This window comes from Canis lupus, chromosome 27 (genome assembly GCF_003254725.2).
Source record: "Canis lupus dingo isolate Sandy chromosome 27, ASM325472v2, whole genome shotgun sequence".
NCBI classification, from domain to species: Eukaryota; Metazoa; Chordata; class Mammalia; order Carnivora; family Canidae; genus Canis; species Canis lupus.
Window position 1 is genome coordinate 38,101,278 of NC_064269.1, and position 27,942 is coordinate 38,129,219.

General features: G+C 50.2%; 1 protein-coding gene across 1 annotated transcript; it reads right to left on the reverse strand.

The window, feature by feature from the left end:
• Window positions 1-27,390, reverse strand: CLSTN3 (calsyntenin 3). The gene is made up of 18 exons (XM_025471976.3): window positions 27,015-27,390; window positions 24,497-24,619; window positions 23,868-24,063; window positions 21,811-22,019; window positions 21,390-21,539; window positions 20,979-21,164; window positions 20,263-20,544; window positions 19,362-19,474; window positions 16,726-16,888; window positions 16,069-16,125; window positions 15,187-15,344; window positions 14,905-15,053; window positions 9,955-10,181; window positions 9,479-9,649; window positions 8,274-8,419; window positions 7,917-8,052; window positions 1,202-1,404; window positions 1-964 (listed from the first exon to the last, which is right to left on the reverse strand). The coding sequence occupies exons 1-18, from the start codon at window positions 27,076-27,078 to the stop codon at window positions 824-826; spliced, it is 2,874 nt and encodes a 957-aa protein (XP_025327761.1). The 5' UTR covers window positions 27,079-27,390; the 3' UTR covers window positions 1-823.
• Between the last annotated feature and the right edge of the window lie 552 nt (window positions 27,391-27,942).

The following is a 27,942-nucleotide window of genomic DNA, read 5'->3' on the forward strand; positions in this document are numbered from 1 at the left end:
GAGGATGCAGCTCACAGAGCTTTTTCTTGTTGTTTTATTTGAAAACCCTAGGGTGCATCCCTTCCCTCACCACACCCATCCCCCTACCCCCACCCCAGGACATGACGATGCCACACACACACACAAGGCTGTGAGCTACACACAGAACACAGGGGTTGCGCTCACAGCAACATGAAAAAATATACATTATATATAATACCTGGCCCCCCCACACACATTCCCCCTGCCATCCCCACAACCTAGCCACAACCAGGTCGTGTAGGAAGGGGCAGGGGCTGTAGGGCCTCAGGCAAGGAGAAGAGGGGAAAGAGGACAGAAAAGGAAGGAGAGTGGGCAAGGTGAAGAAGCAGGGGTCCCCGGAGTGAAATGGAAAGAGAGACAGAGGAGGGGACAGAAGAGAAGCCATGAAGGCCCAGCTGAGGGAGCCCCAGGGAAGGAAGGCCTCCATGGACAGGAGAGTAGGGAAGGGTCGCCTTCGATCCCACCCCTGGCCGCCAGTGACACCCCCACCTCCCTCATCCAGCACATGGCCCTGGGGGAGAGACAGAGACACGGGCCAAACTAAGGGGCCACCCTGGGTGCAGAGAAGGCAGCCAAAGTCTTCTAGGGAACAGGAGCCCAGAGGCACAGGAGGGAGGTGGGCTGGGGGCAGGGGGAGGCAGATCCCAGCGGGGGCACCCACTGGGATTTGGGGATTAAAGGATGACTCATTCTGAAGAGCTCTCTTTCTCTTGGTCTCTTCTCTCAGAGTGTCCTTGTCTCTTTTCTGGGGGTGCTTCTGTCTCACCAGGGCAGAAGTCTCTGTTCGGAGAGGGGTGTTGCATCAGTAGCGGTGCGGAGGGGTCTCAATGATGCGTCTCTCGTTGCTGCTCGGGGAGTCCGCTGCCTCTGAGTCACTGCTGTCCTCATCTTCCTGCTGGCCTCCGGCAGCCCCCGCCACACAGGCCTGCCGATTCTGGTAGGACTGGACGAGGAGGGAGCAGAAAGCACAGGGCTCAGTGGTCTGCACACACCCCAAAGCCTCGCCTTTGGGGGCCACACTTCCTCAGGCCTTTTACTCCCCCTCCACCACCACCCCCACACACACACACCTTTCTCCTTCCCAGGCCTGGCAGCTCAGACTGGAGCTTTTTGCCCAGGGCCTGGCCATTCATATGCTCCAGCTGAATGTTGCCCTTTCCCACTTCCCAAGCCCACTCACCTCCATAGGATTCACGATAATAGTGAGCGCGGAGTCATCCCAGAAGAGGTCAGGGTCCTTGGGGTCACTGGAGGCCTCTGGAGGCCCACCGGCCCCTGAGACGCGGCGGTGAAGGGAGTGGATGCGCACGAGGCCCAAGATGACCATGAGCACCAGGAAACCCACGCACACCACAATGATGAGAGTCGCTGCGCTAGGGACCACTGCGGGGAGAGTGTGCAGTGAGGAGATTGTGGCCAGGCACACCTACAGGGACGTGACACAGAGGGGGGTGGGGGCTGGGGGGCACCCTGGGGAAGAGGAAGTCCTGGAGTAAGAGAAGACAGGATCCTCCGTGGCCCAGAAGGAGGGAATACCCTGTATAAGCCGGAGGAGAAATAGAGCCCTATTGTAAGAGCAAGAGATAGGGAAGAAAGGGGGCAGAAGAGCTGCTAAGGCCAAAGGGACAGACAGACAGAGGGAGGGAGCTGTCCAAAGGGAGGCATGGGCAGGGGAGGAGAGCTCCCAGCCCAAGGCTATTAGGAGTAGCGCTGTTCTCAGTCAACAGAGGGCAGGACTGGAGCCTATCGGGGTCATTCTGCCTCTGCCTTCCCCAGGGACCACTCAGCCTAGGGAAGAGGTGCCTGGCGCCCAGCTGGGGAAGGAGAGAGGCAGTCACACAGGCCTAATGGTAAAAGAGGAGAGAATGTCCTCCTGCATCATGAGAGGAGAGGCAGGCCCCAAGCCCGGCCTGGAAGCCAGGAGATGCTGACACCCAAGGTTGGGGGACAGATCCAAGGGGCAAGGCACAGCCCCTTCACTTACCTACCTGGACTGCACTCATTCCTGCTCTGTGACACCGCCCTTCTCCCCATGGGCTCAGGGCTCCTGGACCTCTGGGGCTTCTTCTCCTCCCAAATCTCCCTCTGAGGTAGACCCACCTCCCCCTTGACCCTGTCGCACCCCTGGCCCGGCAGCCTTACTGTGCCGCGGAGCCTCAGGGGAGCACGGACCCTGGAGGGCAGTGAGACAGAGAGAGGGGCCTGCACTCTCACAAGGACCTCAGAGCTGATGGCGGCAAAGCAGAGGTGTGCACACAAGCATACGCCCAGGAAGAAAGTGTGGGCACACAGCTGGACAAGAGCTACCACACCCCGTACCCGAGTCAGGACTCTGCCAGCCCACACAGCCGCCTGCACCAGCCACCAGGCAGCCTGCTCACACAGCTGGAGCAAAGGGATGCGTCTGAGGGTCTCCAGCAAGGCACAGCAGAGCCATATGTGCAGGGTCACCCAGCTCCCTGCCAGCTGGGCACACCAGGCAAGCCCCTGAAGGAAGACGTAAACAGCCCAAACGTGGGTTGTGAGAGCCACAGAACAGGCAGCCGTGACCATGGCCCTGGCCGCCTCCCGCACACATACATACAGCACCCGGGGAGGCAGGAGGAGCCAAGACCGGAAAGCCCACATCCCCACAGACAGCAAGTGGAGGTAGAGACCCCACACAAGTGTCCCCAGGCTGAGGGCCCGCGTAGGCAGCTGGGCCACTCTACCCAACATGGGTTCACACATCTGCTTACTGTTGTGCACAGAACCTCACCCAACCACAGAGGCTCCGTGAAGCCCAGAATCTGGACAGTCCCGTCACTCAGGGATGATCATGTGTATGCAGGGTATATACACAGCCCATACATACACCTCCTGGTCCCAAATTTACTCACAGCCTTGAAGACTCACATGTTGAGAGACAGAGCAGAATATAAAGAAGCATACAGCATGGGAGCACACACAGCCTGTTGCATACCCCTCCTCCCCAGCAACCAGCACCTGCAGACTGCCATGAGCTCCAAGGCCAATCAAGTGTGTGGAGAATGCCCTGCCTCAGCAGGCACACTAACTTCACACCTCCCTGAGGCCACCCTGATGGCCCTCTGCCAAGTTGGTCCCCATCCTGACCTGACCTATAGCTCACTTGCGGCCACTTGCCAATGAGAGCTGATTCTGCTAAACAGGACCGGCAGGTACCTGGGCACTGGCTCTAGGGCAGAGATGGGCCTGGCTAGCTCAGCATTTCTCAACTGCTTAGGGATGAAGGAGGAGAGGAGAAGGGGACAGAGGTGCTTTTTCTGACCATCTGCAAGGGAAGGGTCCTTCCCAGGTCACCAAGTCAGTGGGCAAGATCCAGGAGCAGTAACCCTGCCAAGAGATGACCTCTGTGGTTAAGCTCAGGCTCTAGAATGGAGATGCTCTTCCCGTTCAGAGTGGAGGCCATTGCAGATAAACTTGCTCTAGGAGCACAATGATGAAAAGCTAAAGTTTCTGGTTTGTGCCTTAATCAAATGCGTTTGTTCGTCTGAGCCCCGAGCCCGGTGAAGCAAAGGACAAGTTGATTGCCAGAAATAAGAAATGACCTCAGGACAGACAAAATGCAAACCATGTATCTGCAGGCAAACAAGTATAGTTAATTAAAAATGAGCCTAGAAGCTAGCAGGATGGCAGGGTTTTTAAATTAGTGACTGACAAAAACCAAGAGTTTGAAAAGGGCAATCAACCTTTCTTGCTACATTAGATCCAAGCAGTTCATTCTGGCCTTGAATGACCTGCAGTAGCCAACATGAAGGGGTGTTTTATCAAATAGCCCTTGTGAAACTTCTGGTTTCAGTTGGTTGTGAGGACACTGTTGAAAGCCCTGGCGATAGTCCTGCATGGTGCCTCCTTTCTAAAGAGCCTTGGGAGAAATTTCTTTCTGCTCTCAGTCGTGGGACTTCTCTTGAAATACTGGCTGGCTCTTATCATATGACTTCATAACCACTCAGGTTTCCTCTTGCTTAAGTTGCAAGGAAGCTCAGAGCCCAAATTCTGGCCCACTATAGCAACCACAAGTATCTCAGGGTATGTATTTTGTGAATAGACTTTATTCCCTGCCTGCATCTTATTCTTATTATCCCTCCCCACCACACACACTCCCTAGTTCATTTTCTATGTTTTCCCTATTCCCCCCACCTTTTATTTAAACTTAGGCTCCATATCCAGCACCCAGTGTGGGGCTTGAACTTATGGCCCTGCAATCAAGGCCTGAGCCCTGAGCTGAGATCAAGAGTCAGACACTTAACCAACTAAGCCACCCAGGTGCCTCTATGCTTACCCTATTTCTTTTTTTTTAAGATTTTATTTGTTTATTTGAGGGAGAGAGAGAGAGACAGAGAAAGAGAGAATGAACAAGGGAGGGACAGAGGGAAAAGCAGACTCCTCACTGATCAGGGAGCCCGATGCGGGGCTCAATCCCAGGACTCTGGGATCATGACTTGAGCCAAAGGCAGACGATTAACCAACTGAGCCACCTAAGCACCCCTATGCTTACCCTATTTCATTGTAGATCTTCTTGCAAAGCTTCAGATACTTGTAGGAAACAAAGTAGGGAAGCCATTCCCAAACTTGGCTGCATGTTAGAATCACTTGGGGATCTTTAAAAACCACTGATGCCTGGCTCCTACCTCCATTCTGATTTAACTGGTATGGGGCATAAAGTAACCTAGGAACCAAGTGTTTTTACAGCTCCCGAGCTGATTCTTATGTGTATCAAAATTCAGGATGACTAGATAAATATTGCCTTCATCTCTCACCACACCCTTCTGAGACAACCTTCTTCTCCCTAGCCATGAACACCCCAAGCCACTGCCTACGCCCCATGCTCAAATTCTCATTCTCTCTCACGCTCATCTAAAATCTCGTCTACCCTTCAAGGTCCAAGCTCAAACTCTACCTGGGCCATGAAACCTTCCCTGACTGTCCCAATTCACACTGATCTCTCCTTTCTGGCACCCTTAGGCGCTTCAGAGAAATGAACTCCCTATCCCATTGGAGGGGATGTGGCCTCCTTCAGTTTCTCCCTGGTTAGAGCAAATTGAAATTGCAAAGCCATAACTCTGTAACACTACACTTGCAGTTGGGAGGGTTCCTAGACAGTTGGGAGGTGAAAGGAAGGAACACTGCAAATAGAGAAGGCATAGGGAACAGGTTTTATGAAGTGGATCTTCTGGTATGCTCAGGAGCTGTCAATCACCAATCCCTTTGGTGAACCACGAACCCTGCATCCTACTCAGGCCAAAATAAGAGAAAAAGTAAAAGCAGGCTGCCTCTCTCAATTGAAATCACAGAGAGAAGTTAGGTTGGTGTGGACATCAGCTCAGAACAGTAGATGGGGAGGCTGGGTTTCACTCTGAGGAGGTGAAGCAAAGGCAACCTTCACACACCCCGGAGCACTCCCAGGCAGCTTCTGGGAATGAGGGGTGAGAAAATAAGACTGCCAGGCCAGCCAGTGTGGGGCAGCTGGCTGCTCAGGGCTCGAAGCTCTGGGGTGGTTACAACAGTGATTCCCTCCCCAGGAACCTCATATCAGAGAAAATAAGGCTTGAGAATCTCACAAGGCCCAGCAGCAATGCCAATCCGGATCTACTTTGAGCCTAACCTAAGTAGTAGAACCCAGTATCCAACCCAGATGAGGTTGAGTGGGATGATTCCCAAGGAAAGAACTGGAGAAAGAGCTAGGGAGTCATGGGGAGCTGCCAGGGGGGCGGGGGGGAGCTGGCCCAAGGGACCTTTTTAACAAAAATGGGTTTAGCTTGCTCACAGGTCTCTAAAGATTGTGTGACGTTTCTATGAAGCTTTGCAACTTGGTTATGCATTATGCTCTCCCTCTTCACCCCTACATCCTTACTTCCTCCACCCCTACCTCCAACTGTTTTGCCATAGTGAGTAAAACACTGAGAGACTCCTGCAATTGTTTCTAGAGACAACAAGGAAAAAGGGTACCAGTTCCAGGGAAAGGGAACTCTCTAGTGATGGCCACCACTTAAGGGGAGGAAACCAGATGGATTCCCTGGGAGTACCAGGGAGCTAACCTCAGCCAAAAAAGCCCTAGGAAGCCCTCAGGAGCTCCCCCAAATTAGATGCAACTATAAAATAATGAGAGAAAGAAAGAAGAAAGAGAGAACGGGAGGAGGAGGGAAAGAAAAAAAGAAGAAAGGAGAGGAGAGAAGACAAGAGAAGAAGCAAGCAAGCAAACATCAAACATAGCTGTGGATAAGGTATGGCTCTGAAATCCTGCTGCCTGGATCTGAATCCTGGCTCTTATCTCTTTCTAGCTGTGTGATCTTGGATAAAGTGCTTAGCCTCTCTGGACTTCCGTTCCCTTACCTTTAAAGGGGATAATTCTAGTACTTATTTCATTTGTTGTTCGTAATTACTAAATGAGTTAATATGTATAAAAGCCCATGAGCAAGGTACCTGGTACACACATCTATGTGTTCACTATTTTTCTTATTAAATGTATTGATATGAACTCTGTGACTTTCAAGGTCATGTTTGGAGACCATGGACTTCTTCCAAGAAAGTATTTTTCAGAATTCCTTAGGAAATTGCCTTCAGAGCCTATAATACACCCTTTGACTTTTTTCAAAAGTGACAAATCTGGGCCCTCTGAGAGTGGGTTGTATGTTTAAAAACTTCAAATGAGGGCAGCACGGGGGGCTCAGTGGTTTAGCACTGCCTTCAGCCCAGGGCCTGATCCTGGAGACCCAGGATCGAGTCCCACGTCAGGCTCCCTGCATGGAGCTTGCTTCTCCCTCTGCTTGTGTCTCTGCCTCTCTCTCTCTCTGTATGTGTCTCTCATGAATAAATAAATAAAATCTTAAAAAAAAAAAACTTCAAATGATATCCAAAGCCAACTCAGACAAAAGTGGCTGACAAAACTGGGTAATACTGAAATGGGTCAAAAGCAAGGTGTAGCTTAAAAAGTAATAAAAATAAATGTATCACATAAATTGACTTTAAAAGCAATTCTAAAAGGTTTTCCAAAAATCATTTTCAGCATCATCAGGATCATTTTGCAGTTTTTAATAACGGGAAAAAACTCCTCTTAAAATATTAGGTGTAAATACCAGGTTACAAAATAGTTTGATGCCAACTATATATTTAAAAAAAAAAGGCATAGAAAAAAACTGGAACGCCAATAATGGCTTCCTCTCTGCGATGAATTATGACTGGTTTTTCTTCTTTATACTAGTAATTTCTAGTTTGTCTATAATTAAGCAGCTCATAAATTGGGAACTAAACCCTGCATCACTGGTAAAGGTCCATGGTCAGGGAAAAAAATTGGTCAGAAGGGCAGCTGTCCATCTGGATTTAATACTTTGCCTTGCTGCACGCTTTATTTTAGAAAGACTTGTGACTTTATAGATAGCACATAATACATGTAATAACATGTAATAACACCAACTTTCTCCTTGAGGATAGAGACTGAATCTATCATATAATTCTTTTATGTCCCTAACAGCACTTTAGGACTGTACTAGTACATAGCAAGTGCTTCATAAATACTTGATGGCTTCACTAAAGAGGATCCCTAGGTCCAAGGCTAATTTGATATTGCTGGGGGAGGGCAGCAGAACAACAAAGAGGCCTAAACCCCCCACTGACTTTATGATTCCGGGCATGAGCGTCCCCCCCCCCTCAATGAATGACACAGGCTCATATTCTTCATGACAGAAAGTTAATGGTCCAGGGGTTACAGGGATTGGAACAGTGGTCAGTTAAGTCAGGTAGCACAGGAAACAGAACCATAGCTCCACTAGCTGCCTCCCTTCCCAGGGTGGAGGAGAGGATGCCTGTGCCCAGCCTGCTCCTCGCCACCACCACCCTGACCCCCACCCTGCCTGGCCCCATGAGGTCTTACGTACTGGAGTTTCGGTGGGAGCTGGCCAGGCTGTGTCCAGCCATCTCAGGGGGAGGCTGATGCCCACGGTGCAGGAACTGCTGTGAGCTGAGCATGTGGCTGGGGTGGGCCACCCGGTTCATGCTGTGCAGAACGTTGACCTGGGGAGGAAGAGCTCAGTGGACACCCGCTTCTCTGCAGGTCCTCCTCCACTTCACTAGAGCCCATCTGCTAACCCAGCCCCATGGCATCTCCTCTGCTACTGCCAGGTCCTAGGCTCCTCTGTGCAATGTCCACTCCCACCAACTACGTCTCTCAGTCTGCTCCACCGGGGCTCCTCGACAGCGGGACAGCTGTAGAGGAAAGGAGATTCCCTAAATACCTCCACGATGAATTCATTGCTGGAGTAACGACCGTTCATTTCTGAGCAGGACAGTCGGAATTTCCTGGCATAGAGGGCAGCTCCATGTCGCAGCCGATAATGAGCCTGCCTCAGGATCTCTTCGTACACAGTGATGCTCTCCACCCCTGCAGGAGGAGGAAGCAGCTCAGGGCAGGAGCCAGCAAAAAATCCAGGCAGAACCCTCTCTCTCAGACTCCCATCAGCTGATAGCACACATAGCCACAGCATGGGTCAGTCCCACCCCCTCAGCAGAGGTATGATCAGAGTTCCCCCAAGAGATGTACCCCTCCACCCCCAGCACGGCTCTGACTGGGGTAGAGTGACTGGGGTCCATTTCCTGCTCTGCTCTTCTCTAAAAACTCTGTGGCTTCTGGGTAGGGCTGAAGAGAAGGCAATAAGGACACCATGCAAGACAGAGGGAGGAGACAATCTGGAGGGAAATGGAGAGAGTAAAAAATACAGAAGTCCTTGGCGAGGCTCTAGAAGAAAAAGGAAATAGGAGGGAACTAGTTATGACCATCTTCTCCCATCCTCCTTTATGGAGGAGCCTTCAGAGAACAGCAGGCTTCCTTTGGAAGCTACCAAGTCATTACCACTATTCATTAAGGTATGAGTATGTGAATTAAATCTCTGGTGTGTACGGGACATCAGAGAGGTGGAAGACATGAGAGGACAGCTAGGACCAAATACCTAGAGGATTGGAAGCCCATCAGAGAAGACTGAGCCACAGGAGGAGTGGAACCAGGAACAGAGAGGAGCCAGGGTGTAGAGAAAAGCAAGGAGAAAGAACCACTCAGGGGACGCCTGGGTGGCTCAGCGGTTTAGCGCCTGCCTTCAGCCCAGGACGTAATCCTGGAGACCCGGGATTGAGTCCCAAAACCAGCTCCCTGCATGGAGCCTGCTTCTCCGTCTGCCTATGTCTATGCCTCTGTGTGTGTGTGTGTGTGTGTGTGTTTCATGAATAAATAAATAAAATCTTAAAAAAAAAAAAAAAAGAACCACTCGGGAGCCTAAACCCCAGCACACCTCCTCTAGGGGCAATCTGGAAGCCAAAGGAGCTTCCAAGCTGGGAAGGAGCAAGATGGCACTTGGCCTGGAAGGAGGACACTCTGGAATTCCCAGAGACTTGATTATGGGAAGGGGCACTCACAGAAAAAGAAGACAGGCTCTCAGTCCCCACTGACCGGCAATGGTGAGGTAGGCAGACGTGTTGGTGAGCTCCAGCCCTCGCTGCTGCAAGGATGCCATGTCCAGGAGCAAGCTTTCCCGCTCAGGGTCTAGGTCGTCACCCACCAGAGAAATCTCACAGCCATCCAGGTTGTGCACAATCTCATCTGACATGCGTGTATCTGTCACTGGATGAGAGACAGTCAGATCTGGGTCACAGCCAAAGGGCCCACCTCACGGCCATTCTTCCCCTCCAGACTCATTCCCTGAGAGCAGTCAGCATCATTTTAAAAAATGTCATTACCCAATACTTTCTTCACACTCACAGGTCTCCTTTTGGCTCCATGTTCTAATGTAAATGGTTCTAAGCAAGCAAATGCAGGATGAAGTCACTTGCATTTCTAGCCTGATTTTTCCACCCCCACCCTCTGGTTCCAGACATGGGCTGCTTCTTGCTTCTCAGGATGACATCACTCCCTGGAGTCATCCTTACCTGTGCCCTGCCAACTCTCATCCTTTTTGGCTTCCACCTGGTGAGAAATGGAACAAGTGATTTGAAGATCAGGGAACAAAGGGATCCCCTCAGGTCCTTCAAAGTCCACAGCTGGGCGGGCAAAATGAGCAGTGCCACTCAGGAGGATCTGGGGGGCATCAGGCTGAAGAACCACCACGTAGCCCTCCACTTCGGGGATGGAGACACAGGATTCTTCACTGAAGCACCTATATGACAAGAGGGGAGAGAGGCAGCTTGTGATCCCAATATCTCCTCCCTTCCAATCCATACTCTGTTCCATCCCTCTAGACCTGCAGCTCTACAGGAAAGTGCCCCATGTTGGGGAGGGGGAAGGGAAGAAAGAGAGAGTATCTCTGCAGCAGCACCACTCTCCCTCCGTAGTAAAGCTGGAGGGGAGATAGCCTTTCCTGGGAGGATGCCACTGTGGGAAAGGGCCGGGGACAGATCAAGCAACTCTGACCTGCAAAGGTGAGCACATCATTAGTGCCCTAATCCAAGATTATGGGACATCTATCAAAACTTCATTCTGCAAACTGAATCTACAAAAATGTTTAAGCATACACAGTTCTTTATTCAGGAGATTTAAATTAAGAAGTGGGTTCAGTAAAATACCTGGCAGATACATGCCAAAAAATATTCAACAACAAAAGTGGAGGGGAGGGATACAGTAGGGGATCCTATCCAAGGATTTCCTCCTTTGTGGTGTGTCTTGTATTCATTCCCTCCAATATCGGAGAACCCTACCTTGGCAGGTGAGCTACTATGACCTGCATCCATGGTCCCACAAAGCCTCTCTGACCTTGGCACCAGAAGAGGCTCCCTAAAGCGCTCAGCCAGGCCAATCAACCCACAGCACAGCTGCTCTGAAAGGTGTTCCCAGGACCACCTCCAGCCCCCTCTTTTACCAATCAATAGGAATGACACCTTACTTTCTCATCACATTTGCTGGTTTCTGAAGCATTTGCACATATCATTTCATCCAACTTTATTTGAATGCTGTGGACTCGGGATTAGAAGCCAAAGATGACCAAGCATCTTGGTCACCCAAGAAATAAGTGTCAGAGTCAAGTCTTAAACCCATTCTTCTTATTCTTAGGTCATTCTTTCCACTGAACCACAACCACTATTTGGGGCCCGGGTTTGTCAGACTTATTTATAAAGAAGTATCCCTTGAACAAGCAGCCTTCACAAGGGAGTTGGATAACTCAAAAACAAGGCCTATGGTCCATACACTTGTGCTGAGAGTGTTACTGAGTATGGCCAGCTTGACCATGGGAGCCAAAAGGGAAATAGGTAACCTCAGCAAATACGATGAACTCAGAGCCTCTGAGGTTACCAATGTCCACAACCTGCTGAGTTCCTGCACCACAAGGAGTGGGGCCTAAGAATCCACATGGTCATTCCAAGAGGCCCAGATCAAAGCTTCTTGGAAAATAACTTCAGCTGACCTAAAAGCACAGGCTCCAAGAGACCCCCCCATTGCAGTGAGCAATCCAAAGGCGACCCAAAGAGCCATAGGAGGCCAGCCCTGACCCAAAGGCACTAATGGTCTGGCCAAGAGCTTAGATATGACACACAACTAGAAAACAATGTCAAACATGGTCATCATCATGTAAGTGGAACAAACAAAAACCCATGAGAGTTTAGAGAGGCAGAGGTTATTTCTGGCTAGGATGGGTATGGGGCATTTAGCAAGGAATAGTCAAAAGAAGTAGCAACTGAGCTGCCTTGGAGGGACTCCCTGGAGGCAGAAGGCAGACCCTAGAGTGGATGGTGAGGAGCATACCAAGGGGAATAGAGGAACATGAGGCAGGAAAGCTGAGGTCAGATGGTTGAGGACCTTGAGTACAATTGTTGAACACTAGCCAAGAGGAGGCCATTGATATCCTCTACATCAGGGAATATGAGGATGAAAATTCTGACATAACCACTAACCTAGCCTCCAGTGGAGGGTGAACTGAAGTCAGAATACCAGAGATGGGTCAACTCGTTAGGAGGTTATAGCAATAGGCTAGGTAAGAGATAATCAGAGCTGGGACTTGGAGTCATAACAGCAGAAATGGGGAAAATGGAGACAGATTCCCAATACCTGGCACAAGCAGGATCAGGGTAAACTGGCAACTGATGGGGTATGGAGGATAGACAGGGAGAAACCCAAGATGAAAAAAGAAAAAAAAAAAAAGAAACCCAAGATGACTCAGAGGTTTTAAGCCTGAGTGATTGCAAGGTCAGAGACACCATCACAGAAATAGAGAATTCATGGGGGAGGGGCTAGTTTGGGTATCAAAGGTCATTATTTCACCTTCAGCCTGTCCGGCAGAACTAGATAGAAGTTATATCAAGGAGGTAGAAATTCAAGGGCTTTGGGAAAAGGACAAAGTTAAACAAAAAGATGTGGTAGCCATTTGTTCAAGGGTTAATGCCACAGACTAGATGGGCTTTCCAAGAAAGAGGAGGAAAGAACCTTAGGGAAAATCTGCATTGACCAAATACTTGCATACATCTGGCTCTAAATGGACAGAGCCCCATGAACTGAATGCTGGAAACTGGGGAAGCCATGTGGACTAGGGCAAGGATACGTATCAGAGGAAGCGAGGTACTGTTAGGTACCTGTCCCTCCCTCTTGCACACCTCTCTCTATTTTCTCCAATGACCTCAAGGAAATATTAGGTTAGCCCTGACCACAAGTCAGTTCCCACCCCTTGTATAAGCCTCTCCCCTAAGCATGAAAGAGGTAGGAGGAATTCAGGTGAGTCCCTCAACAAAGAGGATGTCAACTCCTCCTACTGTGGGACACCCCCACACCCAGCAGAGCTCCACCATAAATTAAAAAACAGCATTTTCCCTTCTTATAAGGCTCCTGAGCCTAGTGCAGGGGATGAGGCAATTTCTTGGTCTCAGGTGGGTTAAATTCTACATAACTGCCTTTTAACTGCCTTTAAACATGACTGCCCATAGAGTTAGGGACACATAGGTAGCTCAGCAGTTGAGCGTCTGCCTTTGCCTCAGGTCGTGATCCTGGGGTCCTGGGATCAAGTCCCACATCGGGCTTCCTGCAGGGAGCCTGCTTCTCCCTCTGCCTATGTCTCTGCCTCTCTCTGTCTCTCATGAATAAATAAATTTTAAAAACAAACAAACATCTAGAGCTCCCACTAGAACATGGTGGGGAGGCACACAGCTCTGGTCTGTGCCCACGTGACCCCAGCTACCTGTGGCCTTCAGCTCCACACCGTGACCACAGCACAGGCCAGAAGCATGATTCCCAAAAGCTGCTGCCCCTGCCTTCCAGAGCTCTGACTGTAAGACCTAATGATCATGCTCAGTCACTCTGTAGGGCTCGGAGTCCTCTCCTCTCTAAACCCACCCTTCCTAGGAGAGGGACAAGCCAGAGATATTTATCTTCATATTGCTTATGGAGAAACTGAGGCAGAGTAGGGAAGAAGGGAATGCTTGTTCAGGAATCCTGACTCCTACATTGTGTTAATCCGCCCACTAGATGGCAGTATCTCCTAAAAACTGCCCCACAAACATTTTGGGGGTGAAAATGCCTGCATATAACAGCCAACTTTGGTGGAATAGGCACTCTGCTAGGCAGTTGATCTGGGTTGTATCATTTAGCTCTCATGACAGTTCTGTGAGTTAGAGTCTACTGTTATCCCTGCTTTATAGCATTTGCTCAATATGAAAAGCTAGTCAGTAATAGACTATGTCCATAACTATTATGGTTTCATTACCTCTCAATTAATCTGTATTTTTAAACACCTAACATACTTAAACTTTGAAACAATGTACAATTTTTCCTTTAAAGAATTAAAATTATTTACTTAGAATTCATAGATCAGCAAACTTTCTGTGAAGGGCCAGATGATAAATATTTTTGGCTTTTTGGGCCATACAGATCTGTCCCAACTACTCAGCTCTGCCATCATAGTGAGATAAATAATAAGCAAATGAATGGGAATGGCTGTGTTCTAATAAAACTTTATTTACAAAAACAGACAGCAGGCCAGATTTGGCCCTTGGGCCAGAGGTTACCAACACCCAGATTTAGATCATCCTATTTGAACTTGCAAGAGCTTGATGAATCAAGACTAAAATAGGTGAAACTAGAGCTATTTGCTCAAGATCATCCAGGCAATTAGCATTGAGTCAGAATTAATGTCAGATCTCCCAGCTCCCAGTCCAGTACCCTGTCTGTCCCACTTTACATATCAGCATAGAGGCATAAAGAAAATTAAAACCCCAAAGCCCTGGGAGCTGGGGTGGTTGGCAGAAAGAGGCTGGGGTGGTTGGCAGAAAGAGTAACAAATTCATTGTTTAAACCTGAGTTGAGGGATCCCTGGGTGGTTCAGCGGTTAAGCGCCTGCCTTCAGCCCAGGGCGTGATCCTGGAGACCCAGGATCGAATCCCACATCGGGCTCACTGCATGGAGCCTGCTTCTCCCTCTGCCTGTGTCTCAGCCCCTCTCTCTCTCTCTCTCTCTCACACACACATGAATAAATAAATAAAATCTTTAAAAAAAAAAAAAAAAAAAAACCTGAGTTGAGGGCAGCCCCGGTGGCGCAGCGGTTTGGCGCCGCCTGCAGCCTGGGGTGTGATCCTGGAGACCCGGGATCAAGTCCCACATCGGGCTCCCTGCGTGGAGCCTGCTTCTCCCTCTGCCTATGTCTCTGCCTCTCTCTCTCTCTCTGTGTCTATGAATAAATAAATAAAATCTTTAAAAAATAAAATAAAATAAACCTGAGTTGAGTCCAGGCTCTTCTAGAAACATTGTTATGTCAGCTGAGCAGGTCAGTTGTCTCTGGGGGCCCAATCTCCTCATCCATAGAGGGAGGGAGGTGTGCATAGCCCTGGATGACCTCTAAGGCTCAAGAGTTCTGACACTGCCTGAGTCTCCTCTGTGATTTGCCCACCCCACCCAACACTCACTTGACGGCAGTGGTGAGGCGCAGGGGCCTGACGCCAGGCGTGGCAAAGCGCAGAGTGTTCATGTAAGCCACATGCTGCAGGGCATGGTTGAAGGTCTCCACATCATCCCCCTCCAGGGTGAGCAGGGACTGCGAGGGATTCACGTGGACCTGGGCCCCAGACACAGACAGCTGAGAGCAGGACCAGGAGGCAGGACAGGAAGGGAGCAGAGGTAGAAAGGTGGGCAGGGATCGGGGGCAGGGGGCATGCTCGGAAGGACAGGGCTAGAGGAAGGGGCTATACCTTCATGCCTTTGCCCAGGCTCTCGAAATCCCTATAGTCCAGCCCCTCCCGACATGCATAGAGGCACTCGATGACCTCGCGGCTCTCCAGGCGGCCTGACCGCACGCTGAAACCAGCCAGGTAGCCGTGGAAGTAGTGGTGGATCGGCAAGGGGTCTCCTAGGGGAGGAACACAGGGGCAGACAGGAGGTGAGAGTGGGTGAGGGGAGAGGCGTCTGGAACAGGAAAGGGGCAGAGGGAAAAGGCAGAAGCCTGGAAGAAGAGCGTGAGTAAGAGAAATATGGACATGAAAAAGGAAAGAAGAGATCAGGAAGTGAAGCTAAGGGAGACTGAAGAAAGCAGAAAGGAAGCCTGAAGAGGGAGTAAATCCAAGGAGAGGACAAAAGTGAAAAACAGAAGCAACGGAAATGAGAAAGGCCCCCAAGAGAGGGAGAAAGGGAAAGATGAGAGTGGGACCAAAGGGCGGAAAGAGGAGCAGGTGGAGGAATAGGAGGGGAAGGCGAGAAGTCATGGTCACAGGGCATGCATGGGGACCCAGGGGGAGGTGTGGAGCTTCACAGATGCCCAGATCTCCTTACATGGGACCACCTCCTGCTTCCCACCATCCAGTGGATCGTGGTCTTGGAAAGCCATTAAGAGAATTCCTCCATTCCCTTCTGTGGGCAGGAAGGGACACCCAGGATTCCACCAAGCTCCATCTGGCCTTACCTCTCCAAGGGAGCCCTGCCTTGCAGCAGTAGTTCTTGGAGGCTCTGCCTCCTGGTGGTGTGGGCAGCAGTAACTACCAGGCTGGCTGGGATTTGGGGTTGGAATGGAATCGGGAGCACAGCACAGAGAGTTAGGGTGAGAGCTCTCTGGTCTCCAGTTCTTATGCACAGAGTACCTTGTGTAGTGTCTGTATTGTTGTCTCCTCCCTTTTCCTTCTCTTTGTTCTTCTCCTCTGGAAGAAAAAAAGTGGCAATGAGTTTAGGGTTGTGGGGACAGATTGGCAGGGAGGAAGAAGAGGTCTTCTCTGCTCTGTCCCCTCCTGTGTAGGAATAACCTGTCCACCAATGTCACATCTCAATCTCTCTGGCCTCTGTTAGAGACCAACATTAGAAGTCTCTCTCTCTCTCTCTCTCTCTCTCTCTCTCTCTCTCTCTGTGTGTGTGTGTGTGTGTGTGTGTGTGTGTGTGTGTGTGCAGGCTCCCAGAAGGAAAAAAATAGCTTAAGGAAGACTGATGACTCTCTGAAGTACTACCAACCTCCAGCAGGGAAATGTACTATGAAAATCATCCCTTTGATGGAACAATGTGGGCACTGGCCAAAGTTACAGAAAGAGAGATTCTCACTCTGAGGTGATAGCTAGTTGAATAGAGTTGCAGATGGGTGAGGGGCTAAGGGGAGGACCATGGTCTCCTCCACTGGAGAGCTTTCTGAGTCACCCCGCCCAACTGCAGGGTGATGCATGAAGTCAAGCTGCTCTTACTCCTTTACCAATCTTAAGACACTATGGGCTCCAACCTTCAGCGTCTTCACTGAGAAGCTCAAGGGGACTTACCAGTCCAGCAGGCTCCAATCATGAGAGCAGGTTCCCTTCGGGGTGGGTGGATGAGACCATTGTCATGAATGAGAGCAGGGTCAAATGAGATGCCATCAGCATAAAGCGTGACTGTGGGGAACTCCAGGTTCAAAGCATAGTGGTGCCACTCATCATCACAGACCTGGGAGGCAGTACAAGGGCAAGAACCCACATAAGGTACTGCCCCTTCTCCTGGGAGACAGGATACAGTCCCTCATATTCCCAGGTGTATCAGCAGGACTTACTAGTGAATTGCTGCCTACCCAACTCAAAAAATAACATCCCTGCCCCAAATCTATCAGGCACCAACCAGGTAAGTACCTAAAGTTCCATTCTTCAGGGAAATCTCTAAAAACTATAAACATTCCTAGGAGGACTAACACACTATTTTGTGAATAAGTTTCCCCCCAAAATGTATGTATGTATGTATGGCACTGGAAGGTCTAGAGAAGTGTGTAACCCAACAGTAAAACAAAGAGGCTCCCCACGGAGTTTCTCCTAGGGTCAGTCAAGATGGGGTTGGAGGATAGTCAAAGGAATCAGAGGTAGAAAGTTCTCTGCCTTATCAGCTTCTAAGTGCTGGAATATCTTAAGATTCAATCTAGACCCTTTTCCCTTTTCTTTCTACACACTCTTCCTAGGAGTTACCTAATCTGTTCCTGTTGGTTCAGATGCCGCATTCATGCCTGTAACTCCAAAATCTACATCTCCACCCCACAGCTCTCCTTTGAATGCTGGTCTCTCCACTTGGAGGTCTCACAAGTATCTCAAATTTAACGTGTGTAAGGTGGAAGTCCACATTCCTTCTCAATCTCCTCACTTTTCCCTGGGTCAGCATAAACACTCCACTGTCATCTAGTTGTTCAAATGGATGACCTACAGGATACCTTTGATCCTTCCCTTTCCCTCACCTTCCACATCCAATCCATCAGTAGTATTGTCGATCCTAGGTCCAAACAGAGCTAAAAGCTGTGGGTTTCTGTGCAGTTCTCTACATTGTCATGTATCAGTCAAGTCCTCAATCTTTACTGTGGCAACAGCCTTGTCTGGGTCCTTATGTTTTTATGTCTCTTCAATACATTCCTCCCATAGTTGCCAAAAGTAATGTCTTAAAATGTAAATCTGATCAGATCACTTCCCTGCTTTAAACCCTTCAAAAGGCTGCCTTCATAGGACAATATCTAAACAAATGTCAGCTGACAAAGTCCACTGTATAACCGGATCACTACCCATCTCTCCAACCTCATGCCCAGTCTTTCCCCCTTGTTCACTGTATGCTAATCCCACTGGCCTTCTCATGCTTGCTGAGCACTTTCCTGCCTCAGGGCATTTGCATCAGCTCTTCCCTCTGCCTAAAACACTTTCTTCTCACCTATTTCTTATCCTTTAGAACAAAACTTAAATTTCACCTCAATCAGGCCTTCTCTGAACATCTGATCTCAGGTGAATTCCCCTCTCTTTGCCTTCTCCCATTCTTTATTTCAATCTTCTGCTTGTTCTTTCAGAGAATTTATTACAATTTACCATTTGTAGATGACGCCTTACTTTTAAAAAATCTACCTCTCCAACTAAAATGTAAGCTCAAAGAAGCCAAAGACTTTGTACCATCTTATATTCCATTGTATCCTCAGAACTAAGAACTAAGAACGGGAGAGCCTTACTTGATATTTAACAAATATTTATTGAATAAATAAGGGGAAATAAAAGGAAAGCAGAGTAATGTTGCTAATGTTAGCAACAAAGGGGAAAGATCAAGAAGCAGCAAATGGCGGACTGTGTCTTTTAAAAAGTGCCACAGAAATTGAAAGCTTTTGTAGACAGTCCTCAATTATCCAATTTGTGGATTTTCTAGACTCTTCCTTTCCCTTTCTCTTTCTTCCACTTCCTGCCTTTTTTCAGCTGTCTGCTTACTCCACACTCTACTGGGGTTTGTAAGAAAAATAAAAGGAGATGAGAACTCAAATTAGTCCCCACCAGTCCTTGTGGTCAGCTTAGAAAAGGAATAAAGCACAAAGCACAGGCTGCATCTATCAGCTCAAGAGAGGATTTTACTCCTTTTTTTTTTCGGTCTGATTTTATTTATCCTTCATAATCACAGAGATTAGTATTAAGAGTCAACATTCCTTCTGATTTATAAGGTCTATCACATCATTTAATCCCGCAATGACCCTGATATACACAATTTCTATTATTCCCATTTAATAGGCCAAGAAACTGAGATTTAAACATACCAAGGAAGATTTCATGGCTGGTGAGTTCCCCTGGCCAGACCCAAACCCAATCTGCATACCTCAGAATTACTTACTTTCTGGCTTAAAACATGCTAACTGCTTGAGAGTCAGGGATATGTACTGTTAAAGTTCTAAGTAAGAAAAAGGTGAAATAAAACAAGGAGTGAAAGATGGCTGGTTAGGTATGATGTTAGTAGTAATGTGTTCCCAATTTCTTTTTAATCCTGGAGTGCTTTCTGTTGGAGACCAGCCTTGAAAAGGAGAACAAGAGAACCTGGGGGTAAAGGTCAGGCACTGAAAGTGGAGCATCAAGGGGCACAGAGCAACCCAGAAAATACCAGTCCCTTCCTTCCAGCTCTCCCAGGAGCCTGGCACTGGCCTTACCTGCTCCAGCTTCCAGAGGAACTTGACTGGGCGGGCACTTTCAAGTAGAGGCCAGTAGAGGAAGGCAATTCTACAGCCATGGACGGTCAGTGAATAGTGAGAGAAGCCATCCTCTGAGGGAAGAGGATGGAGATAGAGGTCAAACATAGGGCCTGAGGCAAGAACAGGTTCACCAAAGAGAGAGGACTTGGGACTCTCATTTCTCTCTCAGGTGCTCTCCCTCCTGTATTCCCTAGAGTCTACTCTCTTTCTCTTCCTCTGACACACAGAGTCCAGTCCAAGTGATCATGAGAGCTTCTTGAGCATTCTGACTAGCCAAGTGGAACACTGGCCAGCCTGTTCTCATTGACATTTCTACTGGTCCTTTGGTTAATGCAAACTCCATGAGTGACAACCCTTTTCAAGTCAAGAGAAGTGAGGTTGGAGAAATGGCAGAAATGAAAGGTCAGGACAGACTGAGCCAAGAAGGACATGCTACTGCAGTTGAGGAAAGAGGGGGACTAGGAAATTGAGTCAACTAGCCCTTCTAAGAGAAGGACAGGATGGGATCAGAGAGAAAAAATAGGGCACACCACCATCCAGGCTTTTCCATTGCAGTAGACACGGTTCAATGGGAGTAGACTGGGGGGCAGCCTGTCACATGGCAGGATGCAGGGGGATTGGGCAATTGCAGGTGAGAAGGGCAGCGAGTGGTCGCGCTGCACTCTGAGAGCAGTAGGGTCTCAACCTGTCATGTAGGCAATAAACCACATAATTTCAGAGAGCATCAAACCTAGCACTGCCATCTTACAAATGATGAGAGAGGAAGTGACCTGTCCACAGCCACAAACTGGGCGGTAACAGAGGCAGGATAAGAGGCCAATTTCCTCACTCTCAGACCAGTCCCCTGGGGAAGGCTCACCATTCTGGACAGTGTTACACATGATGGTTTCTTCTTCCTTCTTGCCTTTGTTGGGAGTTACACCATGCTTCATCCAAAAGGACAGAGTAAAATGGTCACTGAGACTGTCCTGGGGTCCAGAGCCCAGCCCAGCTGTGCCACCCAGGGGCACCTGCACAGCTTGGGTACCATTGAACCAGTAGATGAGGCTGCTGTCCTGGCTGTAGTGCACCGAGAGTCCCGCTGTCCAGTTGGCATTGGGGCCAGGCATGGGCAGCAAATCTACCTCCCCAGTGGCAGCACCTGTGGGAGCCCCAAAAGGCACAAGTGTCAAAGCTGAGAGGCAGCAGTTGGGGAAAAGGAAAGCAGCCAGAGCAAGAGTGACTGAAGGAGAGAGATTTCCCACAGCTAGTCTCATGGCCTTTTCTGGCCTTTCAAAGACACAAGAGGGTGGACCTCTCTTCAAGGAATGGCTCTCCAACTAACTCATTCTCCAACCCTTCATCTCTCTCTGCCATTGTTCCACAATGTACCTGGTGACTGTCATGTGCTAGCATTATGCATCTTTCCAAATGATATATTGATTTGCTTTGGGGGCCACAAGAGTTAACCACATGCTACAACCTCTATGGATATATACACCTTGTAGGTGAGCAAGAGAAGATGTAAAGCAGAGTCTTAGGAAAGAAGCAGAGGAGGGTCAGGCAGAGGTCTTTGGAAGGGGAGGGCACACCCACCACAGAGTTTCCTCAGGGCTCGCTCTGAGTAGTTGTCACGGTCGCAGCCCTTGGCCACATGGCTGGTCTGCAGCTCTATAGTGGCCTGAATATTCCAGAGAGGTTCATCACAGGTCTCCAGGCGGATACCAGGGAACAAAGCCAAGCTCCCTGCACCTGGTGCATATTCAATCCTTTTGTTCCAGCCTGCATGGGAGAAAGGGAGAGGGTAGTGGAGAGAGAAGAGAGGAAGACAACCCCTCTTATCCATTCTGCTCTTGTCATGTCCACTGACACTCTTGGGTAGACAGCCAGGGTAGACAGCTGCAAGTCTGCCCCCAAATATCTCTACCCTGGCTCCTAACCTAGCCCTATGGAGAGATCAAGGTGAAAGACAATTCACAAAATGGGTCACAGAGCAGAGCTCCTCACCTTGCCAGCTGGGTTTACAGGTAGGCTTCACCTGGATCTCCACCTCAGCATCATCTGCTGCCCGCTTCTTCCCACAGTCATAAGCTGTCACTGTGAACTTATAGAGCCTCTCACCACTGTACTGCAGCTTCTCCGTGTTTTCAATATTTCCTATGATGGGTGTGGTGGAAAACAAAGAGGGTAAGGAGCACTAGAGAAAGCCTAGGGAGGCAAGATGAGGACTCATGAGTCAATTGGGCAGCAGATGAATTAGGTAGCAGGGAGTTGGGAAGGATGTATCTGGGGGAAAAGGCTCTACATTGGGAAGGAGGTTATGGAATGATGATCTGAGAGGCACAAGTGGAGAGCTCAGCCCGGGATCCTCTGAGGGATATGGGTATACAAGGGATGGGCAGCTGGAGTGGGCAGGAGATAGACTCACCGTCATTGTCTATGAGGAAGGGAGTGTTGGGTGTAAGGATCTCATAGTAGCAGATCTGGCTGTACTGGGGGGAACAGTCACCATCAATGGCTTCCACCCTCAGGATGCGGTCGTACAGCTTCCCCTCAGTTACGGCAGCGCGATATAGCCGCTCCACAAACACAGGGGCAAACTCATTTACATCGTTGACCCGCACATGCACAGTCGCCCTGCATGTACCAGAGCAGGAGGAGGGACAAGGAAGAATCAGCCAGCCTCAAAACATAAAGAGAAGCACAACTAGGAATGCGGACAGGGAGCCAGGGCAAACAGGAGCCAGTGTGTCCTGAGCTAAGGGCCATGGGCATGCTTATTCCACCCGCCCCCAGGAGACCAGGTCCCACAGGGAAGGGGATACTGATACAAGGGGTAAGGAACAACCCCAGGGGATACCAACTGCTGACTTGGAGTACTCCTGTACCAAATGCTATAGGCTGGGTGCCAAGATGAGGGACACAACAGAATTTTGTATCCAGCTGGCTGTTCCCCCATGATAGTCAGATCCAATGGCATAATCAAGGAAGACACAGAATAAAAGCCAAATTAAAACCAACCAGAGAATGGAGAGCCTGGCTAGCTCAGTCAGTGGACAGCCAGATCTTGGTCTCATGGTTATGAGCTCAAGCCCCACATTGGGTATAGAAATTACTTAAAAATGAAAATCCTTATGGGGCACCCTGGGCTCCACAGTCATTTGAGCATCCAACTCTTGGGTTTGGCTCAGGTCCTGATCTTAGGGTCATGAGATCAAGCCCCACATTGGACTCCCCACTCAGCTCAGAGTCTGCTTGAGTTTCTCTCTGCCTCTCTCTACCACCTCCCCCCCTCAAATAAATAAACAAGTCTTTTTTAAAAAATTAAAAGAAAATAAAATCTTTAAAACCAACCAGGAGAAGGAAAGTGATATTTATATAAAAGCCATAAGTCATCTGACGTGAGTGCAAGAAGAGTGCTGCCTTCTGTGCATGTGTGTGCAATGTGCATGTCAGGTGTGGCTCCCCTCTACTCAGGCCCCATGGGGTAAGCAGCCCTGGGACTATGCCCTTCATGCTGAGCCTTGCCCCTCACCAAGATGTAGGCACATTTCAATAAATGTATGTATGTATGTATTTCCAGAGGCAGGGTCCTATCTCCAAATGGGAAACTAAGTCACAAGGAATCGTTTATCACTGGTCCTTCTTAGTGGCCCAGGAACCCTGAATGCCAATCTTTCTTGGTTCTCAGAAGAGAAGTTAGCTGGACACAGTCATAGGATTCTCAGGCCCCAGCTTTCTTCATCTAGCTGACCCTCACCTCACGCTGTGCATGTGTGTATCATGTGTGTGAGTACGTGCATGCTGCGGACTGGTGGGGCAGGTGGAAGGAATCCAGATGCGTGCTGAGATGCTCGTCATCCTCCTCCTTGTTACCCTCCTCCTCATCATAACTCCCATGTACTGAACCTTTCCCATGTATCAGGCACTGTGGTGCATGCTTTTTACACAAACCATCTCCTTTACCCTTTTTCACAGCAACCTAGAAAAATAGGGATCATCATTTTCTCCATTTTGCAGAGAAGTAAAAGTGAACCCAGAAAGGCTAAATAAGGGGATCCTTGTGTGGCTCAGCGGTTTAGCACCTGCCTTTGGCCCAGGACGTGATCCTGGAGTCCTGGGATCGAGTCCCACATCAGGCTTCCGGCATGGAGCCTGCTTCTCCTTCCTCCTGTGTCTCTGCCTCTCTCTCTCTTTCTCTATGTCTATCATGAATAAGTAAATAAATAAATCTTAAAAAAAAAGAAAGAAAGAAAAGAAAGGCTAAATAAGTTGCCCAAGGTCATAAGAGGCAGAACCAGGGTTAGAGCCCATAAATTTGACTACATGTTTCTATCACCTTGAATGAAGGCTCCTGGAGGACACGATGAACAGAGGGGGAGGGGTGGATATCCAATGCCAGCATGGACAGAGGAAGATGAGGGACTTGGGAGGAGGGAGGAGGAGGACCCAGCAGCAGGGAGCAAGAGGCAAGGGCTTCCTCACTTGTGGGACTTCTTGGTGTTGGCCCCGTCGGGGCCCTCGCCACAGTCATAGGCCTGGATGGTGAAGGTGTGCTCCTTCTGGGCTTCACAGTCCACTGGCTCCTTGGCCCGGATCAGCCCTTCTCCAGTTGCTTTGTCCAGAATCACGGCCTCAAAAGGTACCCCAGACCCATGGAGCCGGAAGCCACAGATCTCACCTGGTCCAAGGGGGAAGGAGGAATGAGGCTCCTTCTCCTTGGCCACTTCCAGCATCTTCTTCCCAGCCTCAGCCTCCCCGCCTTGGGTTCTGCTTCATCTCTCCTCCCAAACCCCCTCCTTGAATGTGGGAAAGTGTTAATTATCAGACATACAGCTCTAACACCAGCTTCCCAGAGCTGCAACCTCTCAGAGCTACTGGGTCTGAGATGTGACAAAATCTTGATGTGGTTAACCCCTGCCTGCCCACATCTTTCTCTCTGGCTCCTTCTGCTCAGCCACCATAATTAAATCTACCTCTACCAGTTTGCAGAAGCCTCTTCCCCACTTCCACTGCTCTCCCTCCCAGGACTTCCTCGCTCCTCCCTTGCCCTCTGCCTTCCCAACCACTTTTTCTCTGTCCTACCCACCTTGCCATCCCCCAGCCCCAATCACCTGCATAGCGCAAGGGGGCATCCTTGTCCAAGGCAAAGAGTGGTGGGTTCAGCAGGACCGTGTTGTCATTCTCCATGACGATGCCTTGGTATTCCGCCTCGATCCATGGCTTGTGCTTGTTGGCTGTCACCCCCGCCCAGGGAGAAGAGAGGAAGCACCTGTGAGCTGGCCCTCCACTCCCGTACATCCCAGACACACTTATATTCCAGCATTATCACCCTTTCCACCCGCTACAGAAGCACCTGCAGGAGGAAGGGCTGAGGACAAGAAATCAGCATTAAAGGAGTCAGAGGATCTGAGAAAGGTTACAGGCTTCTCCTACCATAGGATAGGCAGTTTCCATGGCAACAGCCTACTCTGGGGGTAGAGGGGCAACCACTATCTCCACGGGGAAACCTGTGGTCAGAGGGTGAGGAATTTTCTTTGGGAATTTCAAGTGCTAGAAAGTGGAGACTGGAGATTCAGAAAGCAGTGGTAGGCCATTTAGAAGGCCCTGGGAAAGGGAAGGGATAGATTAAGAGCAGAGTTGAGATGAGAACAAGAAGATCTAGATGTTTCCTGAGATCCTGAGTGTTTATCCTCTCCACTGCCACCATTACCCCATCTCAGTCCTGATCCCTCCACTCTGCATTTCTCCCAGGCAAGCCCCAACCTAAGTCCATTCAACCAAAGAGAAAAGAAAATATAGGACAGAAGGAGGGGGACAGGGAGGGGCAGGGATGGAGCAGAGGAACCAATGCCAAATGACTAGACCCAGCACAGCCGACATCCTAAGGGATTATTGAACTGGCCTAGAAACATGACAAATCCCCTCCCTGCTCCTCATCCCTATACCCAAGAGAGCTCTCATAGCCAGTACATCTCTGTGTCCCCCACAAGGCCACCAAGCCCCACACTCCCTGAACCCCACTTTTTACACAGACTCATGACTTAGTCCTACTTCTTGCCTATCCCACCCCTCTTCCCTTCAACCAGCAGCCAACCAGGAAGGATGCGGGACTCACTCAGCCTCTAGATTTCCCTATCTCCTGCCAAACTCAGCTCACTCAATTGTGTCTCCTCCCAGGACTGATCTCCCACTAGCTGGTGAGGGGCTCTGGGGACAGCACAGTGTGTTCCCTTCCCCTCTACATCATCCCCCATCCCAACTGCACTGCTTGCTCTGTCTAAGCCCATCATGCCAACCACTGGGCTCCCAGGGCCCATTCATGATGGCCTATCAGTGGAACATGGGTGGAGGAAGACGTTTCATCAATGGGAAACTGAGTCACCAAAAGGAAACCTGCCCAGTGTGTGATGATGAACAAAAACTCCTCATTTCCAGTCTTCCCTCCAATCACACTACAAAAAAAGCCTTCTGGTACCAGAATGCCTGCCCCTTTCTCGAAGATGATCACCAGAACCCCCTTCTCTAATGGCAGAGGAGAAAGCCACAAGATGGTGCTCAGAAAGTAACACAGGAAGTGGTGGGAGGCTAAGAAGCTGGGCTGAGGTCAGAGATTGAGGTGAGGAACTACAGCCTGCAGATGAAGGGGCTGCGGTGCAGCAGGCCGGTGCTGGACACCCTCTCTACAGCTCACCCCCAAGTCTCCCAGTTCCTCTCCTCTTGTCCACAGACTCTTTGTGCTCATTTCCTTCACTCACTCCTGGCTCCCTGTCCTTCCTTCCTTGGCTTTCTCTTCCCCCTCTCCTCACCTGTTCTTAAATCTCCCATCCATCCTCTCTTTTTTGCCTCCACCTTTACCCTCTCCCATCTCCTTCTTGTCCCCCTCCCATGCCTCATCTCCCTACTCCTTCTCAGCTTTCCCTCTCACCACTCATTTAGCATCCCCCACACACACACACACACCCACTTCTGCCCTTACCTGCCTTTCTCCACCTACCTGAGCCCTGTCCTCCCCCTCCCCACTATCCCTCCCCCCCCTCCACCCGGGTCCCTCCGTTGGCCTCACCCAGCTGAATTTCTCTGCTGTCTGCCAGAGAGGGCAGCTCTGATAACCCTCAGCCCAGCTGTATGGAGGGTACAGATGCAGAGGAACACGCCAAAACATACGTGCTCCGAATTGCTGAGCTGCAAGGAACTGTTTCTCCCCAGGATGGGATGGGGATGAACCAGATGGATCTGCCACACACTCTCAGTGCGGGCACACCCCAGTGAGCGCAGAGAACTATCCAGAGATGTGTATCACCCTTCAGGGGCAAGTCCTTCTGAGACCTGAGATATCTCCCGCAGGCAGAAACTGGAGGCCTGAGACACAGAGACCCCTGGAGGAAAATGAGGACCAAATGGGAGCCAGAGAAGCACATGGGCAGAAACGGACCAGAGAGGACCATGTGGGGAAGGGGATGTGAAGGAGAGAAGGGGGCAGATCTCAGAAAACGTATAGGAAGGGGGATGGTCAGAAGAACCCACACCTGTCATTTGCCAGAAAGCTTCCACGACCCCTGCCCACCCCTACCCTTACACGGGCTGCTGGATACCCCTCTCTCAGGGCCCCCCTATCTCCATCTCACTTACCTTTGTTAGAGGAGCTGGAGGGGAACAGGGAGGCCAGCAAGAGGGGTAACAGCAGGAGGATCATGGTGCGGTGTGGTGTGGGCAGGGGAGGGCAGGGCAGGGCCAGGCGATCGCTCTCCCCCAGGAGCCTCCAGCCGGCTGATTCCACCCTTGGGGGAGGGATGCGGGGGGCTCTCCAAGGAGGGGACGGAAGATAGCGGGCCGCAAGGCAGGGACAGAGAAGGGCCTGCCGCCCACACTAGTCCATAGAGCAGACCTACGCAGACCCCAACCTGGGCGGCTGAGGTGAGGGACTTGCAGAGGCTTCTCGTTCGCTCTGGAGCCGGGCGTCCTCACTCTCTCCCTCATTCCCACCCCATCCCCGCTACTGCAGGATGACGTCAGCACGGCCAGGCGCGGACTGATGGGGCCGCTGGCCAATCGGGTGGCTGGGGGGGCCAGGTGCTGCAGGGGGGGAGGGAACCAATGGGACCGAGTAGCAGGGGCGGGAGACTGTGTTAGGGCTTTTTCCCTAGACTGCAATTTGGGGGAGCAAGGGAACTGCGGGGGCTGGGGAGGAAGCTGGAAAGCCGTAGAGGGGGTGGGAAATAAGAGGGACATTGGGAGAATCGAGAAGCCAGAAGCCTGGGGGTGGGAAAGGAAGACGTCAACGGAGACCTGAGGGAGGCGAAGAGGAGAGTATCACGTCACCGCCCCCCCCCCCAACTCTGCATTAACCTCTTTCCACAGCCCATTCCATCAGCAAGTCCCTGCTGCGTGCCTCCTGGGAGCCTTGAAGCAAAACCCACAGCCTGAAACCAAGAGATCCTACCTAGCTTTTCAGTTCTCAGCCCCGGGTGTCTGAGGAAACCATGGATGGTCAGCAGGGAGGTGGAAAGCGTTCTGGGACTGGAGAAAGAGTGAAAGATTTGTGCGCGCGCGCGCTGGG